The sequence below is a fragment of the Indicator indicator genome, chromosome 3 (genome assembly GCF_027791375.1).
Source record: "Indicator indicator isolate 239-I01 chromosome 3, UM_Iind_1.1, whole genome shotgun sequence".
In the NCBI taxonomy this organism is placed as follows: domain Eukaryota; kingdom Metazoa; phylum Chordata; class Aves; order Piciformes; family Indicatoridae; genus Indicator; species Indicator indicator.
In genome coordinates, this window is record NC_072012.1 from 12,944,079 (window position 1) to 12,963,128 (window position 19,050).

Here is a 19,050-nt window from a genome sequence, read left to right on the forward strand (position 1 = left end):
ATTGTGAAAGATATACCTCACATATGTCCAGCTTTAGCTTCTACTCTGAGATTACAGCCTTTTCCCACTTGATTAAAGAGCATTAGTTAAAGAGCATTAGATATCTTTCCTTAATGTTTTTGGACTTTCCCTTTTTCCTGGATATACTAAATCCACTGAGCTCCTAAGTCTCTGTAGGATGAAGAACACTTTCTAAGTCTTTAATGATCCTTGTAATTTCTTTAGTTCCTTTGTCTTTGTTCTTGGAAAACCCCAACCTCAGATTTTCAGATGGTCAGAAGGTGCTTTGAATTTACTAGCTTATTTTATTGGCACCTTCAATTGAGAGAAATTCATCTTACCTAACTTTAGCTAGCTTTGAGAGCTGTGTCCAGTCCATGTTAGTTCCTTGACCTGTTTTATATCTTAGCTCAGGTGGGCTGATGCTAGAAATGCCTCTTTTTCTTGAGTACCTCCAGTCTAGAGCTGAGCTTTGACTGAATCCAAGCCTGTTCAGGGGGTAGACTTTATTCTTAAATAAGACCACAATTTCATTTTGCATATTAAAAATATGAGCTTCCTATGAAATCAATGCTTCTTCTCTGTTACACATGGTTGTCTGACAATTTAGAGGCCTGATCTCACATGTAGAGAGTGAGGAAAAGGAAGGAAGATGCAGGCACAGAGTGATCGCTTTCACCAAAGGAAATCCCTCCGATCCTTTCAGGCTTGATATAAAGCAGCCAGCAAAGGGTAGTAATTACACATCAGCCTGAACAAAGCTCTCCTCCATTCTCTTTGTGTTGTTTGATGTTAATCAGCTCTCCCTCTTACATCTCAAGAGCAGACAAATCTATCCCGATAGGAATCGCAGCAGATTTTCAGAGATCAGCTTCGAAGAGGGGATTAAGAAGCAGCAGAATATGAATTGGATTGTTCTTCTCTCTATCTGCTTTATTTTGTCCTCTCTCTACCTTCCTTGAGCAAGTCTGTCACCTTTTATTAAAAACAGATAGCAATGAAATAAAGCAAGAACTGTTTCAATGTTTGTAACAGAAGAATTCCCTCAATGTCCTCTGCTCTCTACCAAATGCATCTGGTCACCCCTCTGAGTTTGCAGTGTTCTGTGGCTAAAATTCATCAGGTGGTTCACGTTTCCTGAGAGGCAGATGATTGCCTGACTGAGTTAAATCACAGTTCCAACAGTGTGGCACGTTGAAACAGGCTGTTTAATGTCATTTTTCCAGGAAGACAAGGTTGGGGAAGACAACTGCCTTCATTAGCCTTCGTTAATCATGACTTAATACTTGAAGTCATGGTTTCAAATACCGTTTGAGTGAAAAGCAGATCCAAAGAACCTAACTTTTCTAGGGAGAAAAAAAAAGAAGGGAGAGTATCTTCAAACATCTGGGATTACTGAATTTACATTATACAACTGCTTCACTAAAATTAGATTGTTTCAGTCTAATTTCTTTCCAAACTAGACAGCTCCAATTCACTGTCTGCCAAAGTCCTACAGTTCCCCAAGGAAGCACCCTCAATGTTCTGGAGTCTTTGCTGTGTACTTGCAAGGGATTTTTCAGTAGAGTAGAAACTGAGCTAGTTACAGGTGTGATTTGTTGAAATAAATGTATTGCAACTAAGCAGTAGATCTTCTCCCAAGTTGTATAACTCAGAGAAACACCCTGTGTTAATGTCTTCACAAGCAGTGTGTGCTCATCATCTCTGGTCTGCAGTGTTATTAAAACCCCAGCTAGATCATTCCATCTGTGAGAGCCAGGAAGATCTCATCCCTGCTGACTGCCACCTGCCTTTCTCCCTGTCTGATTTTTTTAACCATTCACCAAAACAGAGTCCAGATGCAAAAACCTTCCTCCCCACTGGCACTGCTCTGCTGTCACTGGGAGATGAAAGACCATCCATCTCCTGCATCAGCTTCATTTCTGTTGGTACAAATAATGCAGAGGAGCAGAAACCTTGGTGTGTGTTGGAGGCTGTCAAGAATATTGGCTAATTAGTGCTTGGGGGTGGTAGGTGGGAGCTGCTCAGTACATCTTGAGCAATGGCGTGCTCTGTGTGGTCCCTGCACACCTCAGTGGTTTCAGTGCTGAGAGCCTAATGGGATCATATCTCCTGACAACATAATTTAGATGGATGAAGATACATTCATATACTTTTGTTTAAGGCTTTTCAGGAGATTTTGGGCTTTGGTGGCAGAGAAGAAGCCACTGCCAAGATATCCAAAGGTTCTCCTATGTTTGGCTTTTTTTGGAGGTCCTTCTTTCTCTTCCTTGTTAGCTGCCAACCTCACTGTATGGTAGCTCCCTCACCTTCCTTAACCCAATCTAGAAGGAAAGATGTCTGTCCCTGAAACAGAAACAGTGACAAGTAATCACAATCTGTCCCTTTATTACTTAAATGCCAGTAATTTGTAGTGGAGATGAGGGCTTAGCTGTGCTGAGGATAGCATGTGTATGTACCCTCAGAGAAAGCTCATAGCTGGAAGGGCTGGCAGACAAAATAAAATGCTCAAGGATGTAGATAAAGGTCAGTAAACACAAATCCAGGGAGATGACATGCCTCAACCAGATATTACCACTTTGCTTGCCCCTAGATCCATACCTTTTCCTGTTGACCCCACAACTGGCACAATCCTTACTCTTTGCTGACACAGAGCTCAGTGCACGACAGAACAGAGGTGCCAAATGCTGGTATTTTCTCTGTGGCAAAACACTCAGTGACTCCCTCAGTGATACTGTGGTCTTCCCTCTCCTTCATCCACCCCTCCTCCACTAAGCTCAAAGGCTCAAAGGTGGTGGCTGATGGAGCAGTGTCAGTGAAAGCATTCAGGAAATCAGCATCACAAAACTTCCCTCCTACTAACTAATCATATAGGAATCCAACAGGCCATCTCAAGGGTATCTTCCCCACCAGTTAACATCAAAGATTGTGTTGACATCAGGAGGGACAGGGACCTGCTGGAGAGAGGCCAGTGGAGGGCTACGAGGATGATTAGGGGACTGGAGTATGTGCCCTGTGAGGAGAGGCTGAGGGACCTGGGGCTTTTTAGTCTGGAAAAGAGAAGACTTAGAGGGGATTTCATAGATGTTTATAAATATCTGAGGGCTGAGTGTCAGGAGGGAGTGGACAGGCTCTTCTCACTTGCTCCCTCTGATAGGCCAAGGAGCAATGGATGTAAGCTGCAGCACAGGAGGTTCCACCTCAACACAAGGGGGAATTTCTTTACTGTAAGGGTCACAGAACACTGGAACAGGCTCCCCAGAGAGGTTGTGGAGTGTCTTTCCCTGGAGACTTTCCAAGGCCCATCTGGATGCATTCCTCTGTGACCCTAGCTAGATTGTATGGTCCTGCTCTGGCAGGGGGGTTGGACTCGATGATCTCTTTGGGTCCTTTCCAACCCCTGACATCCTGTGATCCTATGACATAGCTGTGCAGCTCTGCAGGAGCAATGGGGTTAGTTCTCTGCCTTACGCTTGTTGTTAAGAGGACAACTCTGGGTGGAAGCACAGGGCAAACCTTACTCTTCCAGTGAGACTGGAGCAAGCTGAACTCTGCTAAACTTATAAATCCAGTGCTCAGACATTTTTTTTTTTTTTTTTGCATGTGGGTGTGTGTGTGGTTGTTCTTCTGGTCCTGCCATATCAGGGACAATTTATAGAAGCCTGGAGTGACAACAGAGGAAGCCCTTGGGAGGATTCCCACAGAAGTGCTAGGAATCTCTCCATTGCAAACATTTAATTATGATTAGGAGCTTCAGTCTGTTGGAAGGGGAGCAGAGATTTTCAATCTGCGGTTTAAGAATGATTTCTATAGGGCCCATAACAACCTCCATGAACAGCTATATAGTGTGTGCAATACACAGAAGCACCTGCAGAACTCCTGATGGCTTTGCATGGAGAAAGGTTTAGTGCTTCACAAGAGAACAGTTGGAAAACACCAAGTGAGAGTTATGTGAAGCCTGAGAAATGTACATCAAAGCCACTGTGTTCTGGGAAGGGTGTTGGTTTCTGTAAGCAATGATTGAATTCCCTATAATGTTGAAAGGAGCCTCTTCACTGTCATTGGAATGAACATGCTGGAGTTCAGGGGTTTACAGGAACTATCTGCTACTCCCATCTATGCTTGAAACTATCAAAAAGCAGACTTCTTTCTGCACAGCACTTTGAAACATTGCTTTCCCTACCCCTTCTTTTTCCAGCTGAGCTAGAAAAAAGGGAATCAAGGACTATTGTCATCAGGGAATGAATGCTCATGGAGCACTCAGGCAGTTTTCCTGCCAGCACCTTGTGAAATTCAAAGACAACTAAGTTATAAAAGAAATCATCTTCAGCAGCTTCTAATTAGATGATGGTCCTTATTGCATGGCAGGTACCAGTGTGATGGACACCAGTCAGCACCAACAGGATATATTGGATCTTCTGGACTAAATGTTAGCCTGGTAGGGTAGCCCAGATTATTTTAAGGAGCACCACGCACCATCCTGTGGGGCAGAGTTTTGCTCTGACTGGCATCAGGTCATTTCAACTCAGCATGCTGAGAGAGATACCTGCAGAGGAACTTGGTCACCAGAAACATGTGTGACCCCCCCTAGCACCCTCAAAAGATCTGTCCAAGCCTGCCATCACTGCTTCATTTCCCTACAGATGTGTAATGAGAGAGGACAATTAATAACCTTGACATTGGATGCATTTCAGCAGTTCTTTTTATGTATAGTTCTGTGATCCTTTGAGATGAAAGATGGCACAGAACTGTAAATCCAAGCTATTGTTATTATCATCTGAATTGATGCTTCTTTAATACTCCTGGAAGTGACATATAAATAATAGCATTATGATCTAATCAATATCTCATATTTGCATCTCCCCTTTCATCCAGGAAGATCACAGAGCTTTTTGTAAGCAATATCTTCACAAGTCCCTCTTAGCTGAGCATAGCAGCACCAAAGGGAGCCTGCTCAGCCAGTACACAATTACGGTGATAGGATTTCACCCACTTTTGAGCTACTTTGAGGTCTCACTTTGTCCTAGTCGGTTAAGATGGAAAGTGATGGAGAGTCCAGTACCTATTACATACTACATAGGGGAATTTATGGTCAAGATAGAATCTGTCAATGGCTCCAAAACAAACATGCCTGCACTTGCTAAAGTGGTACGGGAACATTTAATGACCATATATAGCCAGGAGCATCACTGAACACCTACTTCCAAGTGCAAAGTTGTGTTAAGTTTATAAAAGTTTATAGACTTTACACTCCTGAAACCAGAGGAGAGCAGAATCCTCACCATACACTTGGCCAAGAGTTTGCAGGCAGATTGCTGTTAAAATCTGTGTGTATGTGCACCCCACCTGCTTTACATTCAATCTTGGGCAGAGTCTTTGGAGAAAATTGTGTTCTCCTTCTAAGAAATGAGAGGCCTCTCTAGTTGGGCCAATTTATTTTTCTGTATGTGGAAGCAGAAGTTATTGTTGTTTTGTGCTTAAAGTTTTTAAGAAGCCTTGCATTTCAAATTAAGAATATTCTTCTAGAAGGGTCTGGGTCAGTTCTATGACTCTGAAGAAAATGGACAAACCTAAGGCTGAGAGACTGTGAAGCACTTTGAGCTGAATTGTCAAAGCCATGTGACAGTGCAAGGAGGCCTCTACTGAATAAGGTCACCTTGCCAGCTCTTTAGGGAGCATGAAACGGGTCAGAGGCCAAGGAAAGCTCTGGAGAGCCCTTAGGGTTTCAATTCAGTTCCAACCAGGGTCAGGCCTGATTTGGCTTTATGAAAAGGGTGACAGTGACCATTGTCAGGTACCACTTGGGTGAATGTCAGTTTTACTGAGCAGGTATTCATGGGCTTTCTGTTATTATCTGTACTGAGAACACCAAGGAGATGAGCCTCGGATCTAAGGGTATAATAGATATAATAGGTATAATAAGGATATAATGTTATACCTCTCACAGGCATAATAATTTTACAGACATGGATATATGGAACCCCCCTGTGTGAAACCAGGTCTGAGTGCCCTCTTGAGGGAGGGAATATTCTTGATGCACATTTTTCCTCTTTTTGTACCCTAGGTCCCTTTGGCTTGTAGGAGAAAGGGACCTTCAAGAAAGGCAGCCCCAGGGTGCTCATGGCTGATGTGAAATGTGTGGTGGGTCTCATTGCCTCTCTCCCAGGTCCTGAGCTGTGTGAACCCTGACAACGTGAACAGTTCCGAGATCCCGGTGAAGATCCTGAATTGTGACACCATCACCCAGGTCAAGGAGAAGATTCTTGATGCCATCTTCAAGAATGTGCCCTGCTCCCACCGACCCAAAGCTGCTGATATGGACTTGGGTATGTGAATGCCCCAGGGCATGGAGGAGAGGGGAGCTGGGAGAGAGTCAAGCTCAATCCAGACACTGCTGGAGCAGGTGCCACTTCTCCAGACTGAGTGAACCCTGGGTACTTGTGCAAGGCAGAGCAACTGCAATGGTGAGATGGCAGAAGAGCCTTGTTAGCTGATGTATATGCTCCTGGTTTATGAAATCTTTGGCATTGAGGACATAAAAAGACAAGAATTCAGCTTGGACAAGGGTAGAGAAATGGCATGACTGGGGTTATTCTGCTGTTCTGCCAAAGACCCATGGAAAAAATAATACCAAGTGCCCAGGCTGATGTTCTCAACAGTGTTTGGGAGGCAGAGATTTAGTCCTAGCTCTTGTCTGATTAGTGGAGGTTTGGATTATACATAGATGTTCTTGCTGTGATACTCACAGCCCAAGCAGTATTAATTACTTGTTATGCAGGCACAGGAAAAGGGATGAAGCATCCTCCATTCAGTGGGCTGCATCCATCTCACCCCTGACCACTTCCCTTTCCTGCCAAAAGCCTACCACCAGCAGCAGGGCTGGGAGCTGCTGCTCTGAGGTTTCCTTTCTGTAGAGGACTAGAAGGTCTTAAGCAAAGATTAATTCTTCTGTTTGTGAATTCATCCTTTTGTTTTTCTCAGTAGTTTGCTCCTTCATGCATTGCTCTGTTTGGGGGATGGAAAGAGTAACACCAGTGTCACTTGTATTTCTAAGCAGCAGTGTTGCTGAACTCTGGGTCACAATGGGAGCTGTACCAGTGCAGGGGTTCCTTCATAAAGAGGAAACCTTCCCATTTCTTCACAACATTGGGATCAAGGATGCTGGGAGGAGTGAGATGTCTGAAGTTAAGGTCCATAAAATCATAGAATTGTTTTGGTTGGAAAATACCTCTAGTAATACCTCTAGTCCAATTGTTGACCTGACACTACTGTAGCCATCAAACCATGTCCTGAAGTGCCATGTCTACATGGCAGATGTCTGAAACCAGGTGTGATATAACACCTGGAGGCTCCTAGGAAAGATGGATATTAGGAAAAATTTCTTTACTGAGAGGTCAGGCACTGGAACAGGCTGCCCAGGGAAGTGGTGAAGTCACCATCTCAAGTTTTGGACATGGCTTAATGGCCATGGTGGTGTTGTGTTGACAACTGGACTTTGTGGGCTCAGAGATCTTTTACAAATGAAACAGTTCTATGATTCTTTGTAGGAAAACGTCTCAGACCATCACTGAGGTGGCTGGTAGGGAGCTAGGGACTGCTTTGTGACTGTATCTGTCAGAATTTGATCTCAGTGACCTTCAGTGAAAGAGACTTGAGTGGAAAATGATGGAATCTATAAAACCAGCAAAGTAGAAGAGGAACCAGAGGGAGGAGGAATGGATTGATGCCAAGAAACAATTCAATAATGGAGGCACGAATGAGAGGTCAGGGATTAAAGTTAAGTGTATGTGTGTGTGGATGTATGTCCAGGGGAGGAGGAGATTCCTGACAGAAATTGCAGCAATATTCCTGCTCATGAAAGGCAGTTAGAATAATGAAAAGAAGCTGGCAAAACCAGCAGCAGTCAAGAACAGAGCATATACATCATCAAGAAAGGACCCGAGATGGTGCTGGAGCTTCTGTGAGTCAGCCAGGGAATGGTGGGAGCTAGGGTGAGGATGAAGGCAGACTGGGCAGGGTGCCAGGGCACAGCAGGTTGGAGGAGTTGTGACCAGGGTGTCCAGATCACTTGACCTGTCTGGTGCTGGATGGTGGCCACAGAGCCCATTATATTCACATCTCAGACTAGGTGTGAGTAGAAAGTAATTTGTTGGGCTATGAGATGAATTATGCAACCATAATGGGAGGCTGGAATTTTACCTGCATGTTGTAAATATCAGGGAAAAATGGAAGTCTCCAGATTTTACTGTAGCTCTGACAGCTGGCAGCAACTGAAGTGTGTGTGCAGGGTCCCAGCCTGACCATTTCACATCCAGGACTCTTAATGTTTTAAGAAATATTGACAAGCTGAATGGTGATGAGAACCAGTAAGTTTCAGAAAGTATTCATGAGTGTGTTCACCCCCCAGAGGACAGATCTGCCCATACTGATCCAGACTGCTTAATGAGCAGCTCTTTGACCAGTAGTATTGATTGTAGAATCACAGAATTGTTTCAGTTGGAAAAGACTTCCAACATCATCAAGTCCAACCATTGACCTAACACCACCATGCCCATTAAACCATGCCCCAAAGTGCCATGTCTACAATCCAGAGATTTTGACTCCATCACCTCCCTGGGCAACCTTTTCCAATACTTGAACACTCTCAGTAAAGAAATATTTCCTGATATCCAATCTAAACTTCCCCTAACACAACTTGAGGACATTTCCTCATTCTATGACTTGATACTAGGGAGAAGAAGGGGGAAAAAAACTGAAATGCACCAAAACACAGCCCCCCACCATCAGCTAGTAGAAAAGTCTTGCCATCAGCATTATAGTCACAGGCTTCTTTAGCACAGCAGCTAACGAGGTGGAAGGAGCAGAGTAAGGCAGGAATATGCATATCCAGCCACAGCTGCAGCCCAACCTCTTTTGCAGGAAAAAAATGTTTGTTGGCACCTAACATCCTTCAGTGACAGTGAAGGGAGCACAGGGAGAGCAAAAAACACTGCTAGCCTTTGGGAAGCAGCACAGAGCTCTCAGCATCAACCTGCCCCAGACTGAAAGCTCAGAACTACAAAGGCAGCTGGATCATCCTCACCATCCTGTGCTGAAGAGTAGGTCAGAGCAGATGACTGTAATCTGGCCTTGAAATCGATGGGTTTCTAAACAGCAACACCATTTGCTATATACAGTTACAATTTCCAGGGCTTTCTGTCCGTGCTAAGGCCAGATTGCTCACACAGAAGAAAGGAAACAAGCTAATGAGTTGTTTTGAGTTGTTAAATGCAGGGTAGCTGCAGGCAGAGTGACTCCTATGTGTCGCAAATGTCATAATGTTTTGCAGTTGCCCAGACAACTCGTGGAGGGGGTTGTCAGCTGAAAGCACTTATTTCGGACACCCTGAGGTTACATTTTAGTCCAAACCCCAAATTGCAGCCCTCTGAGTAGAGGCTTCTTTCTACAGTGGCTATTTTTGTTATTATTTTTTTTTAAGCCCTCACCATCACTAAAGTAGTCCATCTTTGGGAAAGCATTAGGGTGAGGATTACAAAACAGGGATTTGGCTTCTTGCTGAGGCATTCTCTCTTCTCCCACTTGCTTTTTGAAAGGGACTGCTGAGGTGATAGAAGCTGCTGGGTTGACTGCCTTGTACTTCATGCTGTCTCATTGTGGACTACGTCAGGCAGGCTTTCACTGCCTCACCAACAGTGCAGTACTGGGAGACAGAGTTCAGCTTTTGGGGCCTTTAAACAGGGTCTGACTCTGGTGTATACACAGCAAGGCAGAACATTTGCATATAAAGGATGAAATATTTCCCAGATGTCTTCCATCTACATGTTCTGATATGAACTATTTTACCCCAACCATTGTAGTCCTTTCTCCACAGCAGAATCACAGAATCCCAGCATGGTGAGGGTTGGAAGTAACCTCTGGAGATCATCTACTCCTTGCTAAAGCAGAGTCACCCAGAGCTGGCTACACGGGAACACATCCAGATGGGCTTTGAAAGTCTCCAGAGAGGAAAACTCCAAAATCTCCCTGGGCAGCCTGTTCCAGTGCTCTGTCACCCTCACAGGAAAGAAGCTTTTCCCCATGTTCAGATGAAACTTGCTGTGTTCCAGTTTGTGCCTGTTGTCCCTTGTCCTGTCACTGGGCACTACTGAAAAGAGTTTGACCCCATCCTCTTGACACTCTCCTCTTAGATATTGATCACTATAGATAAGATGCCCTCTCAGTCTGCTCCTCTTCAGGCTAAACAGCTCCAGGTCTCTCAGCCTTTCCACCTCACAGAGGTGCTTCAGTCTCCTCATCGTCTTCATAGCCCTCCATGGATTCTCTCCAGTAGTTCCCTGTCTCTCTTGAACTGCAGAGCCCTGATCTAGACTCAGCATTCCAGATGTGGCCTCACTAGGGTGGAGTACAGGCAGAGGAGAATCTCCTTTGACCTGATGGCCACACTCTTCATGATACACCTCAGGAGGCCAATGGCCTGCTTGGCCACAAGAAGCAAAGGTAAGTTACTCCTCTCTTCCTAGAGGTCCACATAGTAGACATTTACCCAGTTGTGTTTCATCCCCACCTTGTTGTGCTGTTGCCTGCAGCATACAGACAGAGGTTTTGTTCACCTGATTACTGTGTCAAGCTGTGTCTCAATGTGAAAAAATACTCTTAAAAGTAAAAGCAGCCTCCCAGCTCTTCAGACTAATCCTTCAAGTGCAGAAGTGAGCATGGAATAGGCATCGAGCCTGGGTGAGCCACATGCATTTGTTCCTTGTGCCATTGCTGTCTGCAGTCAGCCACAAACCACCTCAGCCCTTCCTGGCAGATTCCAGGGCTTTAGGAGAAGGGTGGGAAACACAGGATATGGCACACAGAGTTGACTGAAATGGGTTGCGTGCATCGTGACCTGGAAGTGCTGGTGGTGTAACTGATGGTGACAAGCTGAAATGAAGGCACTCAGAGTGAGCTGGCAGGTCTTCCATCCACCTGGGCATTTCAGTTGCCCCTGAAAGCAGGAGGGAGGTGTAACATTTTCTATAGAGTTTGAGGTGCATGATCTCACATCTCCCCAGAGAGTCATTCCCTAGCTAGATACTGCTATAGCTCAAAGAATCAAAGCAACACAGAATAGTTTGAGTTGGGAAACACCTTTAAAGATCATCTAATCCATTTCCCCTGCCATGGGCAAGTATCTATTTGTCAAAGGCTCCTGGAATTTCCTTTTTCTCAGTCAGGTTGAACAGAAAGGTTGTTTCTTCTTTTTTTTTTTTTCCTTTAAAAAAAAAAAAGAAAAGAAGTAATTCCTGCATGCAATAAAAAGATACACTATCTGCTGAATGAAATATAAAGGCTTCACAGAAGCTGTCTCCTGAGTTTGCATTTACCACTGCTCCTGATTGGAAGGCTTGATAAAGATAATGGGATTTTTTTACCTCCCTCCCCCTCTGCCTTCTTCTCTCCAGAAGGTGGAAGTGTAACAAATTGGATTGGAGTATGCCTCTCCTTTGCGCTGGCTCAGAGAGGAGTGTGCAGATCTGATGAGAGAAGGGACAGAGTGCTGCCAGTGAAGACAAAGCTAACAGCCTCCACTTAGTGTTGTGAATATGGATGTCAGGGTCACCTTTCCCTCCTTGACACCCTCCCTTCCCATTCATTTGCTCTAGCCATTGCATTTCCTTGCAGACTGTGTGTGTGACCACCTCAGATGGCACTGGTGGTGCAGTGCTCTTGTGACACTAGTCAAAGTTGGAGGACCACAACTTGGGGTCCGTTCCATGTCATTGCTCAGATGCATGACTAAGTGGTTTGTATTTGATCCAGGCAAATGGGCTACAAAACTGATGCCAGATGTTCTGAACTGTGGTTATGGAGTCTCTTTCTCTGGAGACTTTCAAAACCTGCCTGGCCCAGACCATCTAGAGTCACACTGTCTTTTCGTCTTCCTCCCATCCCCTCTTTATGCAAGAAGGCCAAACAATCAGAGCCAAGTGCCCCACTGAGAGCTTGTCCACCTCTCCCAAAACAATATATGAGTGTGTCTTCCCCCAAGGACAGGTATGGAGAGAAGACGACCATAGGAACATGCGGAATCCTGAAGGAAGGAGGTCAAAGAGGCACATCCTCAAGAGACCATGAGGAAGGCACAGAATAGACATGGTCATTGGCAGTAGAATTGGCTTTGTCACTCTGTGGGGCACTTTGTAAGAGCACCAGTTCCAGCCCAGCCTAAATTTCAGCATTTTGTGCTCTTCCAAGCAATGTCTAGGACTGGTGAGCTTCTGAAAATCGATTCCAGGTGGGAATGTTCAGAGAACATCATCCTCGAACATCAAAGGGGAAGTCACAGAATCGTTTTAGTTGGAAAAGACCTTTAAGATCATTGACTCCAACCATTATCTAGCTACCAAGTCTGGTGCTGTGTAAGTGAGGATCTAAGGAGCTGGAGTAAATGAAGGGCAGTTCAGGATCAGTGCTTAGCTAACATAACCTTTGCTTGCTGAATGAGTATCTCCAGCCAAAATAACAGCCAGCAATAAACACAGCAGCTGACCTCTTCCTGCTAATTTAAATGAATAATAAAGGCAAGGGCAGCTTTCCCAATACATTTTAATTATGTGATAAGAAAACTGCTGAAACCAAAAGAAATTTGCAACGGTCCTTGCATTTTTGTATTAGGAGGAACAAGCAGGGGTAGCAGGTGATGTTTCCATGTCCAAGAGTTCATTTTAAATAACTCCTGCAAAAGAAGACTTTCTGCTTTGGCTCTGGATAATCTCTATGTGACTTGGTCACTGTGCCTGAGACATGACAACCAAAAAGGAAGCTTTGGATGGTCCAGGTTGTCTATGGTTAAGCTGCAGCTTTCCCTGGTGTCACCAGGTGCTGCTATGGTTGGATTTGATGATATTAAAGGTCTTTTCCAACCAAAACAATTTTATGATTCTATACACTTCTCTCATTTTGGCTCTTCTATTCTTTGCCATAGCCAAGTTTGAGAGCCCACTGTGGGGAAAGCTGTGATAGTTCTCCGTTCTTCAAGGTTTGAGCAAGAGGTGGTACCCTGAGAAGTGAGAGGGTGCTTCAGTCCTCCAGAAGGAAAGAACCATTGAGCATTTTGGAGTGGAAGTTAGAGAAGTGGATACGGTCAGAGACTGGAGCCCTTCTGCCCACAGGCATGCTACTGAAGGCTCATAGGGATTATGTGCTCCATGGAGCAGGGTGGTTGTTTTCTCTCTTGACTCTTCTCCCTCTTGTGCTTCTACTGTGTTCAAAGCTAAAGGCTTCCTGCTTTCCATCACTTCTGGACTTGAGTAGCAAGAAGTATTGCACAAGCACTAATGGAGATGAACTAAACCCAGTACAGGGTCTGGTGCAGTACTGGACCAGACACTTCTCTGTCCAGAGAGTCCTCTCTGTGGCTAGGTCTTGGAAGTTAGACATATCTTAAGTATCAGTAAATACTGTATCTATACCACTAAAGAAAAGAAGGCAATGAATCAAGTTCCCTGACAAATTTATTTTGTCCTGTCCCATGGTGATGGCTAATATACTGAAGGAAAGTCAGTCTTGGAAAAAGCCACACTGGAGCAAGAACAGAGCCAGGAATTCAGGAAGTGTGAATAATCAAGGTACTAAAGCACCAGACCATGCTCCATTCAGCTCTGCCAATGGGTCTGGTCATTGCTTTATTTATCTGTATAGGCCTCACCATTGTGTGCTGCTCTGCCCTACCTTGGACCTCTTGTCTCTGTAGGCAGCTGCTCTATGTTCTGATCTTGGTGTCACTTTTTAACGGGGTGGGTGTTTCCTGTTGCAAAAGCTGTTTGGTGACAGCAATGTCATTTTATAAAGGGTAAAGAAACCAGTCTGGATAACCTCGGACTTGACTACAAATTTGCCATGTGGCTGTGATTTTTGCATACTTACCCAAACCATCTCCTTGACCCTTTCATGGTTCATCTGTCTTCCATTTCCCTCTGAAAAGATGACTCTGGACATTTGTGCATTTATGTGTTGTACATGTCTGGAGGCATCTGACAGAGATGGAAATGACTGGTGTGCTGCTGCATGGCTGCAGCCTGCACATGTGTGACCACATGGGTTATGGACACAGGGCTCTGCTCTCTGTCTCAGAGACTTTGCACAGCAGAGTTAAACAGCCCTGTTCTCCTTACAGAGTGGCGACAAGCAAGTGGGGCAAGGATGATCCTTCAGGATGAAGATATCACAACCAAGATAGAAAATGACTGGAAGAGACTCAACACGCTGGCACACTATCAGGTAACTGTGGGAGAGGATGGGTAAAAGGCAGATCACCTGAGAAAGTGAGGAGAAGAGCAAAGTGTTAGTTTTTACGATACAGAGATAAACAACAGCTGAGTGGGCAAAACTTGGAAGGAGCCTCTGTTCTGGATACATCCATTCTGTTGACAATATATCTGCCTGACCTTGAGATTCATAAGAAAGGGCTAAAGATGTCCAAAAACATCTTACACAAGTGATAGATTTCATGAAGAAAAAGAAAAATGGAATTTTGGCACAAAGCTCCACCTACTCCTTTCCCACCTTGCCAAAAACAAAAACAAAAAAAAGAGGAGAAAATGCACCTCATTAAGTTTAACCCAAAGCTGACAATGTTGTCATTTCCTCAATCACAGCTTGTCAATCTCTGTTTTATAACATGATTCCTTTTTTTTTTTTAATTCTCTCTCTCATTTAAGAGCTGACCTGAGGAGGCAGCAAGCAATAATTTGAGAAGGAAACCAAACTTTTTACTTCAGATTGACTGAAGAGTTGCTGGCTGTCTCCAGAACAAGTTTTTCAGGGAGAGTGGGAATGTTTTCTATTTAATTTCACCAACTGGACATTTTATTTTCCCTTTATGTGCATTTTTTTCAATTTGCTCCAGGCAGTGAGCTCCCAGATATATGGATGAGCTGTGATAGAACTCAGCTGCCAGGGAGTTGGGCACTACATTATTAACCCTGGTTATCCTGAGGGCAGACATGGAGCATGCTGGGACAGACACTGATATCCCTGTTGCCTCAGTTTCTCCATCTGAAGTGTGGAGCTAAAACTACAAAGAGGCAATTATTGCCTTCCATGATTACTGAGTGGCTATTTTAATTAGCCTCCACAGTGCTTTGAAGATGAAAAACTCTATGCAAGTGCTAATTATTATTATTACACAGACAAGAGTTAGAAATTGTTAACAGGGATTTTTTTTTCCACCCATCTTCTTTTTATGATGTCTTATTTATCACAGATATTACTGATATGGGTCCACTGACTTGTTAACATTTCTAATAAGGGACCCACACAGATCTTCTTGCTGGAGAAATGGGAAGTCTGATCTAGTTGAGGATGTCTCTTCTCATTGCAGGGGGGGTTGGACTAGAAGATCTTTAAAGGTCCCTTCCAACTCAGTGTACTCTATGATTCTGTGAAAGTCTGGCTCCTTTCTGAAAGCTCCGTTGTCTGTGGAAACGCTATACCATGACATCCTGGAGTACAACCACTCCAAACCTGCTGCTTTCCCCTGTCTCAGACCTTCTGACACAGAAAAGGGAAAGAAGTTATAGAAGTGACTGAAATCCAGCAACATGTTTATCACATGGAAGGGGGAGACTATGCATGCAGAGGTTGACAGGATCAGGCAAAGTACATACCCATTGTACTGTATGTACATGTACATGTACTGTATGTTCCTGTATGTACATACAGGAAAATGCACATACCCATTTCTGAGCTAGGTACCTAGACATCGTCTGCAACTGAGGTGGAAGGATCAGAAAGTGTCACAGAGTCACAGGATTGTTTTGCTTGGAAGAGTTCTTTAAGATCATTTAGACCCAGCATTGACCCAGCACTGCCAAGTTGCCACTAAACTATGTCCCTCAGCACCACATCTATGTGGGGATTTTTTAATTCTTCCAGGGATGGGGACTTCTCCACTGTCCTGGGCAGTCTGTGTCAGGGCTTTACAATCCTTTTGAACAAGAAATTTTTTTCTAATGTCCAACCTACACCTCCCCTGGCACAACCTGAGGCCATTTCCGATTTCCTTTTGTCTTATTGTTTGTTATCTGGGACAAGACACCCCCCCACACACCGCACTACAGCCTCCTTTCAGGTAGTGGTACAGAGTGAGAAAGTCTCCCATAAGCATCCTCTTCTCCAAGCTAAACAACTCCACTTCCCTCAGATGATTCTCAGAAGACTTGCTCTTTAAACTCTTCAGAAGCTTTGTTGCCCTTTGTTGGACATACTCCAGCACTTCAATGTCCTTCTTGTAGTGAGGGGCCCACAACTGAACTCAATATTTAATGTGCAGCCTTGTCAATGCTGGATACAGTGGTCTTTCTGTCCACACTATTGCTGATTCAAGCCAGGATGCTGTTGGCCCTTCTTGGCCACCTGGGCATACCACTGGTTCATATCCAGACAGATGCTGACCAGCACCCCCAAGTACCACAGATGTTCACATCAATTTTTTCAACTTTACAGGTCTTCCCATACTTGAAATAGCTTGGATGGTTTTATTTCTCTTGCACAAGACCTTCCTTGGATGAACCTGCTCTCAGCTTTACTGAGGTTAATATGAACATTCACATTGTCTTCAGCAGGCTTTCAATGAGGACGTGAATGGAGCAGAGTCTCCTTTGTCATCCATTATCTTATTGCCCTAGTGCAGGCTTCCAGCAGTTAACAGAAGAACCACCAGAGAAAGCCTTTGAAGCTTTGGTCCAAAGCTGCTGTCCAGCCTACAGTGACACTGGTTTATACCTCAATTTCTGCTGCTTGAATTTCTGCTGTCCTTGGCATGCTGCTCAGTCAGATTTCAGATGCTTATCAACAATGTCCCTTTTTCTCTACAGGTGCCAGATGGATCTGTGGTAGCTTTAGTCTCCAAGCAAGTCACTGCCTACAATGCGGTCAATAACTCCACAGTCTCCCGGACGTCAGCCAGCAAGTATGGTAAGGATTTGTGTACTAACATGGATTGAGAGAGCACTGGAGAAGAGATCCTGAATGTGATGGTGGTTAGAAGACACTGGGCACCACCAGAGAAAATTCTAGGCAGATGACTAGTTGGTAAGGTTGATTGAGGGATGGCAGAAGGAAAGGTTTTAGCCGTATAACACTTTGGCATCTGGCTCAAGAGGTTGATCCAAGTGGCTGGATTGTTCTAGGGAAGTACTTCTTCTCATTCATTAATGAAAGGAGAAGCCTATATAATTGGCTGCCTACATTTTAGAACACTGAATCTCACTCTTAGAGTTTGCACAGCGAGATGCAAGGGAGAAGCTCTGCACACTGTATGGGCCCAGTCATCCTGGTGGACAAAGTCCTTAGAGCATTGTCTGCTGTGAAGATGAATCTGTGGTGTAGATGAGCAACCACAATCTGCATAGGTCATAACTTGTCTACAGTTATGTCTCAGTGTGAGGGTTGTGTGTCCTACCAGCCACATCCAAAGGGAATTTGCACCTGGACAAATAATAAAAATGATTTCCTGAGGTCTTGCATTAATGTATCTCAAGGCAGTATATTGGTTTTGCTGCTCTTCTCATGAGACAACTCAAAGTGAGATAGCTGTGAAAGAGCTGGAGGTGGAAGTTCTTTTGTAAAGCCTGAGAGCTCCTGAGTCTCATTCCCACCATCACATACCTTTCTACTCAGTGCAAGAATTGCATCCCGGGACATATCTTACTCTGATGATGTCAGGTGGCAAATCAAAACATCCCTAACGTGCAACCAAAGTGCTGCAAAACCATCCTCCAACCTGGATGCAGATGGCATATCAATTTATGATTATTATTTTGTTTTATGAAAGCATCTCCAATTCTTCTTACTCCCTTTAGCTTGAGGAAAGTACAGTTGCTTAATGTCCAGAGGACCCCCCTTCCTCTTTCTCCAAGGACACGAGCAATCCATCAGACTTCATTAATATTCATCCTCTTTGCCATGTTGTTGCAATTACTGAAAGACACAGTGACCTTTGGAAAGGAAGACTCGAGGGAGGTTAATTTCTGTTGGATTTCTTTAATTCTTTTGCCATTTGATTTTTCAGGAGGAGGGAGCGGGGAAGAAGGCAGGGGGAGGAGAAGATGTGGTGGGTCAGAAGTGATTGTTAATTGCAATTAAGAAAACAACATCCAGAGAGAAAAAGGATATTCCATCAGATAATTAATATGTAGAGATTGGTAACGTGTTAATGAGGCTGATTCAGATCTTGCTGCAGAAAGGTGCAACACTTCTCTGTAATTAGGGATGGAAAAGACTATCTGCAGCATTTCTAGAAGGTCAGGGAGAGGGGAATGCCTCATGCCATCACTCAGAGGCAAAGGGTGATAAAATCTACAGGCTAAAGGTGTCCTTGGAGAGGAAATTTCACAGAATGACAGCATCACAGAATGTTAGGGGTTGGAAGAGACGTCTGGAGATCATGTAGTCCAGGCTCCCCTCCCCCCTCCTTCCCCAAACCAGTTCAGGTTCACCTAGAGCAGTTTGCATAGAATGGCCTTCAGGTGGGTTGTGAATGACACCATAGATGGAGATTCCACCACCTCTCTGGGCAGCCTGTTCTACTGCTCTACCACCCTCAAAGTAAAGAAGCTTCTCTTCTTCTTGCGTTCAAGTTTGTGCCAAATACCTCTTGTCCTGTCATTGGGCACCACTGGAAGATTTGTATGGGACCACCTCAGATTCTGGTTTACAGATGTAGAGCAGAAATTGAAGAGATGGTTAGGCAGGAGTTATTGGATTGTTTTGATGCCAAAGGAGGGAGGGGAGGCAGCTCCTATTTCTGGAGATGGGGAGCTAGGCAAGAGATCTCATTAACTATATCAGCATTGCTGTGTAAAAAGACCAGGACTTGCTTTCTGGCCGTAATGCCAAGCAGCTTGGCATGCTGTGGCTAACATCCATACAAGTGAAACAAGTTGTACTTAGCCATGCTGTATAGACATGGCACTTCAGCACATGCTTTAATGGCCATGGTGATGTTAGGTCTATGGTTGGACTCAATGATCTTAGAGGTCTTTTCCAATCAAAAGAATCTAT

At 44.4% G+C, this 19,050-nt stretch overlaps 1 protein-coding gene across 1 annotated transcript in view; it reads left to right on the top strand.

Annotated features, from left to right (window-relative positions):
• PLXNA4 (plexin A4) overlaps positions 1–19,050 on the top strand; it is a 497,373-nt gene that overhangs the window by 455,369 nt on the left and 22,954 nt on the right. Inside the window, exons 24-26 of the mRNA XM_054399894.1 lie at positions 6,167–6,326; positions 14,162–14,265; positions 16,863–16,962. Coding sequence (XP_054255869.1) covers positions 6,167–6,326; positions 14,162–14,265; positions 16,863–16,962 — 364 coding nt within the window. The remainder of the gene's footprint in view (positions 1–6,166; positions 6,327–14,161; positions 14,266–16,862; positions 16,963–19,050) is intronic.